Here is an 18922-nt window from a genome sequence, read left to right on the forward strand (position 1 = left end):
CAGGCCAGGAGTTTTTAGTTCTCTGCTTTCAGCCAACTAAAGGGAGATCTTGTCAAGCTGTTAACAGATGACTGATTTTTGACATATAACAGTGTCGTGCAGCTCTTCAAATTCATTTGATGTGCTTAAATCTATAAAAAACGGAACAAGGAATATAGTGTTCATTCCTGTTCCATTTAAGCTATAAATAATGTGTTCTTGGATAAATGAAATAATTGGATAAAGAACATTCTAATAAAATTAGTTAAATCTTAAAATTGGTTAATTTTTAATTATCAAATTCTTTTATCAATTTTATAAATATAACATTTATTCTGTACTGAGTTAACACTTAAGAACTAAAAAACTCAAGAATAAAAATAGATTGCATTATGATAGCATTTGTTGCTGAAATAGTATGGAAATATACATACAAGGAGAAAAAAATTTAAAATTTTCAACTAATGTATTTTTTTTTGTAAATGGATGGATATGTTTAAAAGAGTGAAGTAATGGAATTTATTTCAAAATATCAATATTTACAGGACAGCAGAAAGTACATGCTTTGGCAACTTCCCATGAAAAATTTTAGATGTCAACATAAAGTGGGACGGGACACCTGGTTTTGGAAAAACTTCTAGGAAGCACACGGTTTTACAACACTGTCCAGGTGAGGCTGGGGGACGGCCTGGAATACAATCACCTGGGGAGGGAGGGAGGCTGTTTGTCAGGAAAATGCAGGTTCCTGGGCTCCATCCAGATTGAGTTATGTAAGTTTGGGTTGGACCCCCAAGTAAGTCAATTTTCAACATGCACCCCAGCTGGCTCTCATGCAAACTAACATTGAAAACATTTAATAAACACTACTTAAACAAAAAGGAGTATTTTACAGTATTTCAGCCCAGGCTGAAGAGGGAAACACCTCACCTACAGTTTAGGGTTGAGAATCGACCTGAAACAAGCCAAGTCAGAGCTCACCAAGCAGCGCCCAGGGGAGGCCTGCAGCCAGGACTTGGGGGCAGAAGTCCTAGGGTTGCCCAAGGACAGACAGACGGAGGGAGTCTAGGAGCCTGCTTGCCACTGCAGTTGCACTTGGGGAGATAACAAAGTCTAGCCTCGTCCTCTTCCAGCCGCTGCGTGTGCGTGTCCTTGAACTTAGCTGGGGGAAGGACTGTCTCAGAGTCGAAAGCATGCGCTAATGAAAGCAGGTGGGCAGAGCAGACTTCGGGACGCACTGTGAGGGAAGGGCAGAGGTACTTGCCATGGAAATGCCCTGGGGATCCTCTGACAACACTGTGGGGACAGCTGAGGCATTTGTTCCCTTTTGGTCCCACTGGTGGCCTCAGTGCAGTCCTGGGGGCCCATCTCCTGGCTGCTCACAGGGCTGAGCTCGGCAGCAGTTGCTCTCGCTTCCTCGGGTCACAGAAGAACTGCAGTTTCCGGGGCAGCAGCTTCACCTCCACAGGCATCGCCTCGTACTCCTCACTGTCGATGCTAAAGGAGCCCCCTGTCCCCTGTGAGGAAGAGAGTGTCCAGCTCACACCACCCCTGGCAGTGTCCTGTTAGCACCAGAGCAAGTCATTCACCCTCTGAGGATTTAGTCTAATGTTCTTTTAGGAAAATATCCCAATTCCACCATCCATGAAAAAGGTTACTTTATCTCTATCTCCTACCAGAGTATTTGGGATTTGAGAACCAAGGTTACAATGTTCAAATATATATTAAAAGACAGGGGTCCTGCCACATCTTGGAGGAAGGAATTCATAAACACAGTCATGCTGCAGGTCCTCCTCTGCCCCAGTCTTTCTTAAAGGAGAAGTGAGCAAGACAGCACATTCCCCCAGGAGAGCCATCGTGTGTCCACCTGACCGTTCAAGGTTCCCTTTAGGATTGCTTAGCTCTGTACTTAAGGTGTAGCAAGCACCACTGCAGAGTCTACAGAGCTTTTCCCTGTAGATGCATTTAACTCGACGTTTCTGTTGAAACTGTGGGGCAGGGCAGTCTGCAGCAGCTTATCTCCTGTGGCATCACTAACAATAACCTTACAACTGAGATGGAATTTCCAACTTTTTCCCAATTACATAGATTATTCTCATAGGTTTGGCATTTCACAGAAAAACTTAGTGCCATTCTGAAAACTGCTTCTAGATCCTTCATGACAAGTGTGAAGATACAATCCACTGTTAACATTTGAGAATGTTCCGGGTGTGATAATACAGTAACGCTTTGTATAATTTACATATCGGGAAAGTTCAGGAGACTGAAGGATCACTTTAGAGAACCTTGGCTTAAAAACATTGATTCTGTCATCTTCCAGGTCTCCCTTGTATGACGCAGAGCCTGGCAAAGTGCTCAGCACATCCCAGGTCCCTAAGGAGAGGGAAAGCCCAAAGGAAGAAAGAGCTGAGAGCTGTGCCCAGCCAAGCCGCTTACCTCAGGCAGGACCAGGGTGCACTGGCTGGCTTGGAGACATTCCGTGCCCTCAGGACGCAGCTTGGGGTCTCGTACCTTTTTACTTCTGTTAGGGGAAAAGGCAAGCTTGGAAACTAGTACTGGTGACTGCCTTAGACTGCAGGAACGTAGCAAGTTCCTTCTGTTTTTTGATGAGGTGAAGGACTTATCCATTGAATACCGTGGGGTTCTGTAATTTTTCCCATGAGAACTCTTGCTCAGCATTCTGGGTTGAGAAGGTCTACTTGCTGTAGAGAGCTGGGCATGTCGTTAGTCCTAATTTTAAATAGTCCACATGTACCCAATTCTTGGGCTGTTAAAAACCCCAAATTCAAAAATTAGAATGAAATTATTTAGGAAAAGTACTAAAGTTCTGTTATTTGGTACTTCTTGTGAGTCAACTCTTAAAGGAGAAACTTAATTTAAGGTATACACACACACACACACACACACACACACACACACACACACACACACACACACACACACACACACACACACACACACACACACACACACACACACTGTATATGAACCATCCATTTTACACTAAGCTCTCTGCTGAGTCTCCATATGAACTGCCTACTTAGCATGGTACATGCTAAATGACGTTGGAGTCCACTATCCAAATAACTATCCACACACAGTCCCCCCTTCACAGCTAGTCATGGGAAGTAGAAAAAGAACAAAACCTGATCCAAGCAAGTTAGTCCATTCTTTTTCATTAACTGACAACAGTAATCAGTTTGCTAGAGCAACTCCACAATGTCCTATTCAGATACCTAGAGGAAACAGACATTACCCGATTTCACCGCCCGTAGAGACCAAAAGGAGACCGTGCTATTGCTGCTGATGCTAGCAGTAATGAGGAGCATAATGACTTCACTTAAGCAAAATGATCGGTTTTTCTTTCTACTTTTGGAGGTCAGTACTAAAGGAGATTTGAATATAGTTGGCCCCACTGGTCAGACTCTTAAGTCACTGTGTGGCTTCTGCACACTCTACAGGGGAAGGAAATGGTTTTCCTTCTTCCTTTTGCTACAGATACAGCAAGTAAACCAAGGCTGCAGAAGCAGCTGTTCAGCATCTGAAGAATTTGTAGCAAAGGCAAAACACTGTGCTGCCACTACTGGTGCAGATAATGAGGTAGCCATGGAGACCCAGCCACTGCAGGGAAACGCCTAACCCTGCAATGGGCACGAGAGGGAGCTCTGAGCCAAAGCACAGAAAACACCGCTGAGCAGATTACCAGTGGGCATGGTAACAGGCGCTGCGCAAAGGCTGTGAAGATGGGGGAGGGCCGAGAGCATTCTTAATAAAACCCCGGCAGCAATAGGGCTTAACAAATCAGACAGGGCTTGGAAGGGTATTTTGTGGTGGAAAAGGGGAAACCTGGAACATGTCCAAGTTCTCAATACCTTTTCAGGTTTTTCATTCGCACCCTGAAAATTGGACAAGGGGACTGACAAACGGCAATGATACCGTGAAGTCTGTCACAGTGAGAAAGGCTTTCCCACATTCATCTGAGCCTCAGAAACACTCTTGAGATAGAGGTGATTCTATTACTCCAGTCCACACACAGGGAAAAGGATTCAGAGAGATAAGGATTTGTCCAAAACATGAGGCCAGAAAGTGGCCAAATCCAGCAGTTCCAACCCAAAAGCTGAAATTCCAGACACTGTGTGCCAGGCTACACTGAGTTCTTTCATTTCAACTGAAAGGCAAAGACTGTTCCCATCCTCCGATCTTTCCAAAATGAACAGGGAAGGCCAGAGAGAAAGGAGCACTAGACATATCCACCCCATGAAAGAAAGAATGCTGTGACTCCCAAACAAATCCTGCGCTGGGTCTCTATCGTAGACTTCATGGGCAACCTGAACACGATACAAGACAAACGACTTTAGCCTCACTGCCTCCAAACCAGCCCACCTATCTACAGTTAGAAAATCGCAATCCACTTACCCTATAGTGATGAAGTCTCCTTTGCTGACATTGTCGGGTTCAATGCAGATATTCATAAAGTCTTCTGTGCTCTGAAAGATTAAGATAGACATCGATACTCTGAATTCTGGCTGATGCGGCCTGCTGCCATCCTTAAGCCCTGTAGGCTCATATTTTGAAGCTGTGTATGAAGGGAGTGAGCGGGGACTTGAATATGTTTTGGTTCCTTTTTTTCCGTTTATATTAAGACCTTTATTGCGATATAATTTACGTACCATAAAATTCATCTCTACTGTTTGTTTTTTGCAACATATACAAGACAAATAAAAACTCAGATTTGGAGGTTTGTCAAAACTAAGAGTGGGAGGTTTGTGAAGTTCTGTCACAAATAACCAAAGCTGTTAGAGTCCCTAGGATTCACTCCCTACAGGCCAAGCGTCCAGCCCGCTATCCCAGGAAGTCTTACTCCACGTCAGCATCACACCACACCTGCTATAGCAGCGTGCTGGGTAGGGCCCAGTGTCTCTCTAACTGCTGTACACGCAGATTTGGTGTGCAGCCAGAGCTTAGGAGAAGCAATCCACGTATGCCACGGTAATGCTTTAAGAGCTTTCCATTCCAACCAAAGTTCTAGGAGACCTGAACTACAAGGAAGTGGGTATAAAAATGGACTTAGTTCTAATACCACTCCCCCAATTTACTAGCAAGACAGTGGCTAGCAGTACCCATCTGGCCCTCTGAAATTTAGTCCCATCACTCTTTCCTTGTCTGCTTCAAATAGAGGTTTGCTTCTTTGTGGACAGGTTCAAAATCTGTAGCCCCAGGATAACTCCCAGGCCTCTGAGAGCTGACAGCTTTTGCCAAAGATTAAAGGCCACACCAGAGCACAACTTTATCTCTCAACTGGGAATTACAAAACATAGAGATGACTTTGCTCTAAGTTCATCTTTTATTTAATATCAACTGACTTACTGAGTGAATTCCTCTAGGTGCTAAAAACCCCCAACAATTTCTGCCTATGAAGTACTTACGTTCTACCAGAGAAACTGGAGAGGATAAATAAAAACAAAACAAAAAAGCATCCATAACTTACAAATGCTAGAGCATATTAGAAGTATGTTAGAGTATACCAGTATAAAAATAGTAAATTATGGAATGAATATATATGTCATAAATTATGGAATGGATATCCTATATAATAAAAGGGTAATAGGCAAATAGACTGAACGGCAGAACAACTGAACCAATCAAAGTGTGATATGTTAATGATATGCTAAGGCTGCTCAACCGCTCCCTATGATGTGCACTGACCACCAGGGGGGCAGATGCTCCAACTGGTAGGTTAGCTTGCTGCTGGGGTCCGGCCAGTCAGGACTGAGCGAGATGGGGTGGACACGCCCTGGAGTCCTCCTGCAGTCCCTGCTCAGCCCAATCATGCACCTATGGAGTTCCTCAGCCTGGCCTGCACCCTCTCACAATCCGGGACCCTTCAGGGGATGTTGGAGAGCCGGTTTCAGCACAATCCTGCAGGCCACTCCCCTTGGGAGGGCACCAGATGCAGGGCTCATGGCTGGCGAGCGCTGATGCTGCAGCACCAGCCTCTCCCGATTGGGACTGATTGGGCGTGGCAGGCACAGTGAGGCTGGGGTGAGCGGGAGTGGCAGGTAGGAGCTGCAGGCGGCATTGGACTGCGGGTTTTGGCCTGATTCCTGCAGGCCACCCAGACGGACCCCGCCCATGCACAAATTTGTGCACCAGGCCTCTAGTATATGGCATAAATGGTAAATTATAAAGTATACTAGAGGTCTGGTGCATGGATTTGTGTACCAGTGAGGTCCCTCGGTCTGGCCTGCACCTTCTCACAATCCAGGACCCCTCGGGAGATGTCAGACTGCTGGTTTCAACCTGATCCCTGCAGGCCAGGCTGAAGGACCCCACCAGTATACGAATCCATGCACTGGACCTCTAGTATGCATGTAAGATCTTTGTCAATCTCCTCCCATCCTCCCTCTCCCCCCTTCCCTCTGAGATTCATCAGTCTGTTCCATGTTTCCATGCCTGTGCACTGAATATCTGCCTGCTGGTGATCAGTGCATGTCATAGCTATTGGTCAAACGGTCACTTAGGCTTTTATATATAGAGATTAGAACACAGTGTATTCGAGTCTGTTAGGAAAATGAGAGAAGAAGGAACACCAAGTGACACTGGTGTAGTACTGATACTTTTAGAGGGTCCACGTGGGCCTCATTGAGAAGGTAGCCTCTGAGCAGACACCTGAAGGAGGTGAGAGAATTAGCATGGATATCCAGGGCAGTGGTTCTCAAACTTCAGCAAGCATCATTTGGAAGGCCTGTTAAAACGCAGACTCTGACCTCATGCTTAGAGTTGATGGTTCAGTAGATCTGGGTAAGGCCCAAGAATTTTTGTTTCTAACAAAAGTTCCCAAGTGAGGCTGCTGTTGCTGATCTAGGCCCACACTTAGAGAACCACTGGTCTAGGGGAGAGTGATCCACACAAAGGTGAAAGAATTGCGAGGAGCCAGTGTGGCCGGACAGAGTGGGTGAGGGGATACCTGGGTGAAGCCAGAGAAGACGGGAGATGGCGCACAGGGCCTTGTAGAAATTCCACGGGATTAGCTGTTAGGCAGAGTGAAATGGGAGCCACAGGAAGGTTCTAAGCAGAGAAAGAAAAATCTCATTTGAATAGGATCTCTCAGGCTACCATGTTTAGAATAAAGGGGGAGAAGGAAGAAGTAGGAGACCACATAGGAGTCTGCTGCAAGGCTTGGATCAGGTAGCGGAAGATCCAGTGAAGAGCTGGCAATATTTAGATGGTGAAGCCACCAGGACTTCCTCAAAGATCGATGTGAGGAGAAAGAGCAGCCAGGAGTGACTCCAAGGTGTCTAGCCCAAACAAATGAAAGACTGGAATTACAGTCAACCACAACAGGGAGGAGTGGATAAAACAGGTCTCAGGGATGCAATCAGGTGCTCAGTTCTGGACATGCTAAGATTGAAATGTGTATTAAATATCTAAGAGGACCGGTTACGTAGACAGTTAGTTATACATACAAGTGTAGGATTTGTCTTTTGCAAATAGTGCGATTACAAAAACTAATGTGTTGTTCTCATTGACAGATAAAATGAGAAAATCTTATCTCAATAGATGCTGGAAAAGTTCCTGATAAAGTTAAATATCCACTCATGATAAAAACTCTTAGCAAACGAGGATAGTAGGAACTTCCTTAATCTTATAAAGGGCATCTGCAAAAAACCATCACACTCAAGAACAAAGCAATGAAACCTTTCTCCCTATGGCAGGAATAAGGCAGTAATGCTTCTATCACTATTTCTATTCAACACTGTGCTGAGGTCCTAACCAATGTGGTAGGTAAAATAAGATTAGAAGGCTAAGTATTTGAAAGGAAAGAACAAAAATTACACTATTTGCAGATGTGATTAAATCGATATAAAATTCAAAGGCATCCATAAACTTAATATAACTAATTAGAATTTAGTCTGCGGATTTACCATCGATATAAAAAATCAATTACATATTCTTCTACTAAATCAGATAGTTAAAAAATGAAACTTTAGGCAATACTTTTTACAGTCACATCAAAAAGTAAGATTACCAGATATATACATACACACACACATGCATATGTATATATACACATAGCAAAGACAAAATGTTGTAAGAGAAAACTATGAAACTTCATTGAAGGACTTTGAAAATCTACACAATGGAATACTACTGAGCCGTTATGAAGAAAGAAATCTCACCCTTTGTGACAGCATAGATAGACCTGGAGAGCATTATGCTAAGTGAAATGAGGCAGTAAAAGCAGAGAAACACAAGTACCATATGATTTTACTCATATGTGGAATTTAATAAAATAACAAAATAGAAACAGACTCATAGAGAACAGACTGACAGCTGTCAGAGGGGAGGAAAGTTTCGAGGCTGGGTGAAAAAGGTGAAAGGATTAAGCAAAAAACAAAAACTCTCATAGACAATAATATGGTGATTACCAGAGGGACAGGGGGATGGGGTAAGGTAGAAGATGGTAAAGGGAGTAAGATGGTGATGGAAGGGGACTTGACTTGGTGTGGGGAACACACAATACAATATACAGATGATGTATTATAGAATTTTACACCTGAAGCCTATATAATTAACCGGTGTCATCCCAATAAATTCAATGAAAAAATAAAAAATAAATATAGAGCGATGCCCATGTTTGGAATAGGAGAGTCAATATTGTAGAAGTGTCATTTTTCCTCAAATTGACCTACAGGTGTAATTCTGATCAGTGTAACAGATTTTTATGTGGAACTTAATATAATAAACATCCCAAGGGATTTATAGAGGTCAAAGAGTCAAGAATAGCTAGGAGATTCTTTAAAAATAAGGAAAAACTGGACCTGTAAAACAATACTAATTAAGAGAAGCACAGAACTAGTACAACTATCGGAAAATAGAGCAACTGAATAGAGAAACTACAGACATTTCCACATGTGCACACACTTGATGTTCGACAGGTTTTGCAATCAGTGTTGTGTGTGTGTGTGTGTATGTGTGTGTGTGTTTGGGGGGGGAGGCAGGGTAGACATTTGGAATAAGTGGTTCTTCAACACTAGCTTTCTACATGGAAAGAATATAAAATTGGGGCCTTACCTCTACCATTCACAAAACTGCTTTATAGGTGGAAGTATTTCTTTTCAAAATAAAAATGGAAGCATTTGGTGCAAATCAATTTAACCTGGTTTTCCATTTAACAATACATGATGATCATCGTTCCATGTCAGTAAATACAGAGACAACCTTTTAAATAAGTGGATTGAATCAGTCCCCTGATTAGCTTGTTTCATGTGTTCTGCTGTTATACATTGAGCATAGTTGCACAAGAGATCCTAATTTTCACACATTCCACACCCTCAACGCTTCTTTGAGACTCTGAATATACGTCTTTAAATGATAAAGGAACATTTTGAGGTATGACTTGGCAGCTTCATTGTCTCTGAATATTTTATTGCACTTGCTTTTATTTTTATAAAGGGAAAAAATGAATGTGCTGCTACTAGTGATAAGAAGCACAGTATCATATACTTTTATAATTGCCACAGAGATAAAAGCACTCAGCCTGCTGCATGTGGCTAATCTTGAGCCACAATCGCACACTCACTGAACTCAATCAGTTCACTGGTATTCAATCATCAGAGAAAAGAACGGTGTTAAAGAATATGAACAAAATACTGGAAATACATGCTATCAGAGATTGGGTATAAAGGACATGTACAATTAGAAATCTTATCTTTCTTTTTTAAATCCCTCTAGAACAGAATCTTTTAAAACCGTAATACATTCACATTCACCTGTTTCCAGAAGTCCATGCTGTAAGAAATAAGGGTTGTCTACACTAAGTATTAGTCTGATGACTTCTGTAGGGTACGATTATATTTTAGATGCTTCATATATACAGCCAAGATGCCATTGAGGATGCTCTGATTTATATTCCCATCAGAAATAAGCAAGACTGCCCATTTCCCTACCCACACCAACACTGAACACTAGCATGCTTTTTAATCTATGACAGTTCAGTAGTTACTATTCAATTTGCATTTCTTGGATGTTGAGCACCTGTTCTGTTTCCTTACTTATGAAATATAGCTAAAAGTTATATCTACCTACTAATGTAGACATGAAAGTTGATAATGTAAAATTCTAAGGACAGGGCATACGTGTAGTATATATTCAGGAAATATAAGCTTTTTTCCCCATCTTTATTTCTTTTGTGAATTTCTATTCTTGCCCTTTGTTGTCTATTTTAGTCCTTTGCCCATTTCTTATTGATTTATCCAAAGGAGTCTGTTACAAAGGAAAGCTATTAACTCCTGGTCTATCACATTCTATTATTTCCCACAATTTGTCATTAAACATGTTGCCTATAGTTTCTTTTTAATAAAACATGACAAATACATCAGTATGGTTTTTGCCTTGGGTTCCATGCTCAGAAAGGCCTGGTCCTCCCCAAGTTTATATTGATAATCACTTAGATTTTGCTCTGGGGCTTTAATGGTCCTATTTCTTTACATTTAATTCTTAATCCAACTGGAATTCGTTTAGAAGGTAAAGGGAGCTGTGTTATACAATAAGCATGCATTACTTTTATAATCAGAAGACAACTCAATACTCTGAATATTAACATTGGGATAAAAATTTTCAGTGCATTCCTTGCACTCCACTCACACATTCATCACTGCCTTCAATTCCATGTGCCCGTTTCCCGACTGACCAAGTTAATTGTAAGCATACTACTCTGATTTGCATAAAACCTGATTATAATAATTAGTCTAGAGTTCAGGTTAACTTTTCTATTGGCATTCTTATTAGTATACACTACTAAGGCTTTCTCTATATCGGGGGCCAGTAAACTTTCTGTGAATGGCCAGATAGCAAATGTTGGAGGCTTTTAGGTCATAGTCTTTGTCACAACTACTCAGCACAAAACTGGCCACAGACAGCATGTATGTGGATGAATACGACTGTGTTCCAATAAAACTTTATGGACACTGAACTCAAATTTCATATACTTTCCATTATCACAAATTATTAATTATTTTGACTTTCTTCCAGCCATTTAAAAATGTAAAATCAATTCTTAGCTTGTGGGCTATATGAAAACAGGTAGCAGACCAGTTTGCCAACCACTGCTTTATTTCAGAATTTTTTAGTGTATTGTCGGTAGCAGCACTATCTAGTAGAACCTTCTGCAGTAATGGAAACGGTTTAGACCTTGCTTTCCAGTATGGCAGCTACCAGCCACATAGGGCTATTGAGTTTTCAGTTTTATTTAATTGGGATTAATTTGTTTAAACTGCCACATGCTACCATATATGACAGTGCATATCAATAGATTGGACTAAAATAATATGTAAACAGATAGGTGTTTGTGTATACATATACATGTGTGTGTGAGTGTGTGTGTGTATAGTTTTTTTCTCCTGGAGACCTAAACCTACATATTTAATATAGTCACTTAAGTGAAAGTTCCATGACTTTTTATTCCTGTGACAAATGAGAGCAAGCTAACTCTTCATTCTAAAGGTCTTTGGCCCTCAGTCTTTCTAAGCAGTGCCCAGAATATGTGATCAAGTCCCTTAAGCTTTCAGCCACTACTTTGCTCAGCTGTTTCTTCTCATTGCTATTTTTCCTTCCTCTCTACTGCCACAGGGTAAAACTAAAAATACTGAATTAGTGGAAGAGCATGTCACCTTTGTCACTTCTCCCAGATACCAATAAAAAGCACACTTACCGTTAGGTCAAGCTGGCTGTTCCGTGTCGTGATGGACAGTTCAATGGTGGACAGCTGCACATCTCTCCAGACCTCAGGGCTCACCTCCTTGGAAACGCCTGTGTGAATGTATTAGACACAGGTCAATTTCTCCCATTAACATTTCACCCGCCACCACCCACGGCCAGCTGCCAGCTGCTAGCTGGCCTCCGCCGGTCTGCTGACTCCACCTTTTTCTTCACTGCATACTTCTTACACATGGGATAAAAAGCCAGGCTCAGAATGGAGTCTCTATGCCTGAAACATCCTCCCAACACAGCCAGAAATACATAAAGTTCAGTGACTGAAAGAGGGAGCCACTGTTTGTCTTAAATGACACGGGGTGTTCCCACTCATGGGATGTTGTCCTGGCTTGGGCCCTGCTCTGTGGTGCACAGAAGGCTGGCTGCAGTGGTCCTTGGAAGGCATCTGCTCCAGGTCAGCCTGACACTGACTTTGGGGTCTGCGTTAGGCAGTCCTGAACTGACCAGGGCTCTCAATCTTCGACCACCCGCTGCTCACCGTCTTGCGGTTGTGCCCAGTACGATGCAAGTCTTCGCAATATTCTCCGGTACAGAGAAGGCCGTGGAGGGGTCTCTTCTGGTCCACTGGGAGGTCTCTCTTTAGGTCCCATGTATGAGATAGAGGCTTGATGAGTCTGAGGCCACTCCTTTTAAAGTGAAGAGAGAAAAACATTCGTCATGCACACAAAATTCCAACCTCTGGGAGTTTCTCTATGCAAAGGTTAGTATTCTGCCTAGACCTGCTAGAAAGCCAACTAATTTCTCCCCGGATGGAACTGTCTCTAATTTGGAGCATGGAATCCTCAGGCTTTCTTTTCCTATTAAAGGCCTATCTTGAAAACCATGAACTCAGTGACTGCTGTCTCCACTGATCTGTCACGTGGAGCAGAGAGGAGATCAAAGTGGACTATCAACAATTGCTTATACTTGTCCACAAACCCCAATATGAATGAGCGTAGATCCTACCCCAGGATAAATTTATCTTTGGTCTACTGATGATGACACATAAAAGAAACTGATGAATTCAGCTGCATCAATACTTTCTTCACTTTTGGAATCATCTTCCCACAGCGGCCAGAATGGTGTAGCCCAGCCTTGCAATCCAGCTCCAGGCTCCTCACTCCTGCTTCAAAGATCATCATTCTCACACTCTAGGTCAGTGATGGCGAACCTATGACACGCGTGTCAGAGGTGACACACAAACTCATTTCTTTGGTTGATTTTTCTTTGTTAAATGGCATTTAAATATATAAAATAAATATCAAAAATATAAGTCTGTTTTACTATGGTTGCAAATATCAAAAAAATTCTATATGTGACACGGCACCAGAGTTAAGTTAGGGTTTTTCAAAATGCTGACGCGCTGAGCTCAAAAGATTCGCCATCACTGCTCTAGGTGTTTTGTCTTCTACTTCCTGCACCCCAAGTCCAGTGTCGTCCTGGGTCTCAACAGTTTGCACAGAAACTACTAAAACAACAGCCTAGCCCTCAACATCACCTCTCATTCACCACAGCTGCTCATTTCCACAGCCACATCTGGTCCTTCCTGTCACCCAAAATTATTCCATCTTGGGCATCTATTCCCCTGTAATCACACCCAATAATCTACTTATCTGGTTGATTCTTTTGTGCCCAATATGTCTTTTTTGGGCAAACTAATCCCTGTCCTTAAGCTTTCATGGGTGAATTACAAAAGAGTAACAACTCCTTCTTTTCTCACTCCACCTCTTACTTCTCTTCAATGCATGGACCCAGCCTCTCTTCTCTGACTCACACTTGTGCTGCTTTATCATGCAATGAACATACTATGGCAGTCTGCACTAACGGAGATGTGTTGAATGGATAAATTCAGTTGGGATATTGAGAAATCAGATAGTGACCACACATCTCAGCTGCGTCCATCACTCCTGTTGACATTTCTAAAGCTAATATTTTCATCTCCATCTGCCTGTTCCTGTGTTTGTTTTTATAACTTGGTTCAAACTCAGAAGAGGAAGAAAGGGGAGTTATTTTTTGGCCCCTCAAGATTCTACCCACACCCAAGTTTTCTATCACATTGAGAAGTCCAGTCCCTGACCACACCATTTTCCCTCAGTGCCTAATTATGAGTTCATTACTTTAATGCTCTTTTTCATCACTCTTGGCCCTCTCGTGTCTTTAGTCTTCCACAATATGTGCCCTGAGAAGCTCCAATTTGGATCAATCTTGTCACTAGGTTTCTGCATTACTTCATCAAGGCTCAGCATTATTGGAGGGGAAAATATCCCTGCTGAGCATTGATACAGGGAAAACAATCACCCAAGCAAGCATATCTGTGTCATAACCAACTCTTGGTCTCAGGTCCTCAGTGCCACTCGATAATCCTAAACCTCCCTATTTTCTTTATCTTTAAATTCCCCATACCATCATCACCTCATTTTCAATAGGTCATGCTGCTTCCTACCTGGTATTCTTCAGAGAGAATACCAGGATCTCAGTGAGAACTGCCTTAACTCTCCCTGTTTGTTTTCATCTGGACCACTCCTTCATTTCTCTCCTGTCTCAAGGAAGAAGTGTCCCTTCCTCTGTCCAAGGATAACCCAGTACTTTAGGTCCCATACCCTTCTACTTGCTCACGGATTCTGCCAGCTCAGTCATGCTTTTACTCTCCTTTGTTCATCTCTCTCCCCGCCCCCCGCCCCCCCCATTTTTTTTCTGTTGCTTCATGGTGTAAAGACAGGGATATCTTTCCATTTAAAAAAATCAACACTCCTTTGATCCTATTTTTCTCACTAGCTTTTGCCTTTCTCATTTCCCTTCAAAATCAAGCTTCTTGAAGGAGTTGCCTACCCTTGGTGTCTCCACTTTACCTTCCTGTTTATTCGTTAACCTTCTTCAGTATGGCTCAGCCCCTCCACTTACCAAACCTTCAGAGGTTACCAAATTCAATGGATACTCTCCTGTCTTTACTTAGACTCTTCAGTATTACTTCTTAAAATCTCATTTTCTTCCTGAAAGTCTCTCTTCCATTGGCTCCTATCAGTACTCTCTCCTCCACTTCCTCTTAGCACTTCTCAGGCATCTTCCCTGGTTCCTAAGGGCTATTTCTCACCATCTGTTCTCTCAATGGTAACATCACCATACACTTCAGACATGTAAATTATTTCTTCAGCCCACATCTCTTTGCCAAATTCTAGACCTAAGTCACAACTGTACCTCCACTTGTCTGTACCAGGGGTGTGGTAAACTCAGTATGTGCCAAACTGAAAATTTCATCTTCACACACTTGATCTTAAGCCAATATTATCAAAATTAATGGAAAGCTCTTAGTTATTAAACTGTAGTCCCTCAAAACCAGAAATCTCAGAATCCTAGACTCTCCTTCCAACTTTTGAGGATTCCACCTCAATATCTCTTTAACCCATCTCTGTTGTCAGTGCTCACTGTTACCACCTCCCAGTCTACACCTCATGACCACTTCTCACCCAGATTACTTTAACAGTCTTCTGATGCCCTTGCCTTTAGCTACCCACACAATCTCTTGTCCTCACTGCTGCCAAAAGATTTCTGTTATTTCCCTAAGACTCAATAAGTCCCCACCAGTGCTTTATTAATAAATGTCAGATCCCACCTGCCATAAAATGCCCCTACCTAACATTCAAAGTCCCTTTCCGGCCATGCTACTGCCATAATGAAAGACCAGGTTTCACTGCTGTGACTTCACACACCATGGCCCTCCACCAAGAATGCCTTTTTAAAAATATATTTTATTGATTTTTTACAGAGAGGAAGGGAGCGGGATAGAGAGTTAGAAACATCGATGAGAGAGAAGTATCAATCAGCTGCCTCCTGCACACCCGCCACTGGGGATGTGCCTGGAACCAAGGTACATGCCCTTGACCGGAATCGAACCCAGGACCCTTCTGTCCGCAGACCGACGCTCCATCCAGTGAGCCAAACCAGCCAGGGCACCAAGAATGCCCTCTATCTAGTCCTACAGATACTTCAATATTTAGAAGTGGCACCTGCGCTGCGAATACTGCTGGCCCTCAGTCAGAGGTGGGTGCCCTCCTCTCTCCTCCATCTTAGTTCTTCTGTGTTTCTCTCAGCACACTTTCCAAATTGATTTACTTGTGCTTCACTCTCAGCACATGCACACTCCTTGAAGGCAGAAACCTGTCTTACTGAACTCTGTATTCCAAGCACATAGAAGGGCTGGCCACACAGCAGATATTCAATAATGGTTTGCTAAAGAAATTGTTGGAATAGTTTGATTCTCCCAGGTTCTACAACTTAACTATACAGTTACTAGATTTCTTCCTAAATACCGTACACTCACTACTCCACCAATGAAATTATTCCTTTGAGCAATAGTAATTATGCATTTTACTAACCGAAATTTATTTGGAAGGTAAAGGGAGCAATATTTTGCAATGGACATATACTACTTCCATAATTAGAAAACCACATGATAATCTGAATATTAACATAACCAAACTTTTCACTTCATCTGCCCGTCCTCATATCAGCCAGCCAAACTGTGAATATACTACTTTGATTTGCATAAAAGCTGCACACTGTGTAGTCCACAGGTAAGGATGACACATGTTAGCATTTTCATTAACACACATCGTTCAGTTTTTCTCCATGTGAACATTTTTCAGTATACAGCCTATAGCAGCACCACTAATGGAACCTCCTCTGGTGATGGAAATGTCCTATATTTGGACCGGCCAACACAGTAACCACCACCCGTATTTGGTTAGCATGGTTTGAAACCTGTTTTATTACACTGGTGGGGACTTTTTGAGTCTTAATCAGGGAAATATATCAAACCTGTATGATAAGATATATTCAGAAACAAATCTCCATTTCTAGATATTAATTCAGACATTCAGATGATTGATGAATATAGGTCATTCTGTTCAAGGTTTGTCCGGCCAGAGTGAATGAATAGACAATGGAAAGTTGTCTATATAAAAAAGAAATTAACACCTGGACAGTGTCACTCAGTTGGTTGAGTATTGTCCCAGACACCAGGAAGTTGCCAGTTCAATTCTCGGTCAGGGCACATGCCTGAGTTTCAGCTTGATCCCCAGTAGGGGGTGTGCAGGAGGCAGCAGACCGATGCTTCTCTCTCATTGATGTTTTTTTCTCTCTCCTTCTCTTTTCCTCTCTCTAAAATCAATAAAAACTTATTTTTGAAAAAAATTTAAAAGAAAGAAATTAACTATAGGCTTGGAAATGGAAGGAATGAGTTAGTACACGAGGAATGCTTTCTGAACTTGTATGTAAGTAAATATCCCTCATTTTAGTACTGGAGCATGTCAGATACAAAGAATTTTTTAAATATCCAAATATGCACATCCTGGTATAACAACAAAATAACTCAGGGAACGTTTCTACACTGTAAATTGCATTTACCTGAAGAGTGCTGAAAAAATGCGCTGCTTTGGTTTTTAGGGGCCCAAGATACCAGTACCTGAGAAAGATCAAGATAAAAATCTAATCAGAATATTAAAGGAATGATCAACGTGATAGAAATTACACCCCTTCTATGAGTGTCTGCTCTGAGGCCTGGGGATTATGGCTTAGCATAAAAGAGTATTATAGAACATTTTAAATCTGAATTTCAATGCCATGTCAAACAGTACGCAATTAGTTACACAGGAGCTAGATCCTTGCAATTTAGGAGGGATATATAATCAGAGTCTCCTTGAATCTCTAAATTCACAAGTATTGCTGTAATGCATCCTTAACCACAGAATATAGTTGAGTACAAGGAGCACTGAGTAGAGAATGACAAAGCCACAATGAGATGCAATGCTGGTGACCTGATGTGTTACCCACAAGCTAAATGTGCCTTCACACACACAAACACACCATTAAAATTTATGAAGCAGCATAATTCCACATTGCTTTTGTTATGCAACTTTCAAATGGCAAATATAGAACCTGGGAGTAAAGAGGGTCTACTTCATACTGCTAAATACATAAAAGCTGCTGAAGAGAGAAAGCTGCCTCCTTGGAATTGGAAAAGTGGTAAAAACTAGATTCCTCTTAAAATTTATATGTCACAACCAGCCCATCTTAACTGCTCCCTATTTGATTCTCGTCAATACGCATTTATTTAGTGCTTGTGGAGAAAACTAAAGAAATATAGAGTATAAAATTCCTGCCTTTGAGGGTTTATAATATGAGAAAATACGGTCCAAAAAAGTAACAGAAAACAGTAGACAACTATATAAATATATATACGATATCATATAAACTGATGACTATTTATTGGAAAGGAGAGTCAAGAAAGGATACGAAATCATTAAGGGCTTAAAATCACTGGAACAGCCATGCTTGTACAACAAAATGGCACAAGCACACAGTAGGGTGTGTACTTTAGAAAGAGGCACTGGGCTTAGATACATGATGGAGGGAAAGAACTCATTCCAGGCAAAAAGAGTGGCCAGGGTGCAGGAAACGGTGAGGATAAGAGCCAGAGTAAAAGCTTAAAAGGAAATACACACAACTGTGCAATCAGGGGCGGTGATGGAGGAAGGTGGGCCTCGAATGCAAGAATGAGAAGACAATCCAGGGAGCAATGGGGAGCCATTCTAAGCATTTTTCAGCTAATGTTATGATCTGCTTTGTCTCCTGGATAGCCAGATAGAAATACATCCCAGTGAAGGCACTTTATTTCCAAATGGCTGCAGTTCCCTTCATATCTACCAAGAGCAGATTTTGTCACTATGTTGGTTACCTTGCATGGCCAGTTAGAAGTCATTTCTTGCCTCTTTATAGTTTCCTCATACACAGATCAACTGCGACGATGGCCCTAGTTGAGGTATTACGTAACAAGTGGAATTTTAAAATCCACTGTTCAGAAATCAATCAAAATATGGGCAAGTGTGTGAGATAGTCCTAAAGGGGCTGACCTATGGTTGTGTGTAACTATCGATTAACACATCTGAAAGCAATTTGTCCTCACCAGACTTTTTCTGGAAAAACTAAGCAATTCCTCTCGGTGAATTGCTGGTATTATTTGACATTACAGATCAAGCACAAGGTACTCCTGGCAGACTTGCAAATAAAAAGATGGGAACTATTAAATAACACAGAGTGTGAAACAACACAGTAGCATCTCTGTTGACATTCCACTGTCAACAGGGAACATCATTAGCAGAATAATGAGTGAACAGCAAGAGAAATCTGCAGAGAC

The 18922-nt window shown here is 41.9% G+C and overlaps 1 protein-coding gene across 5 annotated transcripts in view; it reads right to left on the bottom strand.

Annotated features, from left to right (window-relative positions):
* Positions 1-470: 470 nt before the first annotated feature.
* The window catches only part of AGK (acylglycerol kinase), a 70858-nt gene continuing 52406 nt past the window's right edge, over positions 471-18922 (bottom strand). For all 5 annotated transcript variants that reach the window (XM_006777088.2, XM_006777092.2, XM_006777090.2 and 2 more), the window contains 6 exons: positions 17134-17191; positions 12230-12377; positions 11690-11787; positions 4393-4463; positions 2413-2497; positions 471-1493 (listed from right to left, as the gene is read on the bottom strand). In XM_006777088.2, the coding sequence (XP_006777151.1) occupies positions 1356-1493; positions 2413-2497; positions 4393-4463; positions 11690-11787; positions 12230-12377; positions 17134-17191 (598 nt within the window). In that variant the 3' untranslated portion in view covers positions 471-1355. The remainder of the gene's footprint in view (positions 1494-2412; positions 2498-4392; positions 4464-11689; positions 11788-12229; positions 12378-17133; positions 17192-18922) is intronic.

This window comes from Myotis davidii, unplaced genomic scaffold (genome assembly GCF_000327345.1).
Source record: "Myotis davidii unplaced genomic scaffold, ASM32734v1 scaffold329, whole genome shotgun sequence".
NCBI classification, from domain to species: domain Eukaryota; kingdom Metazoa; phylum Chordata; class Mammalia; order Chiroptera; family Vespertilionidae; genus Myotis; species Myotis davidii.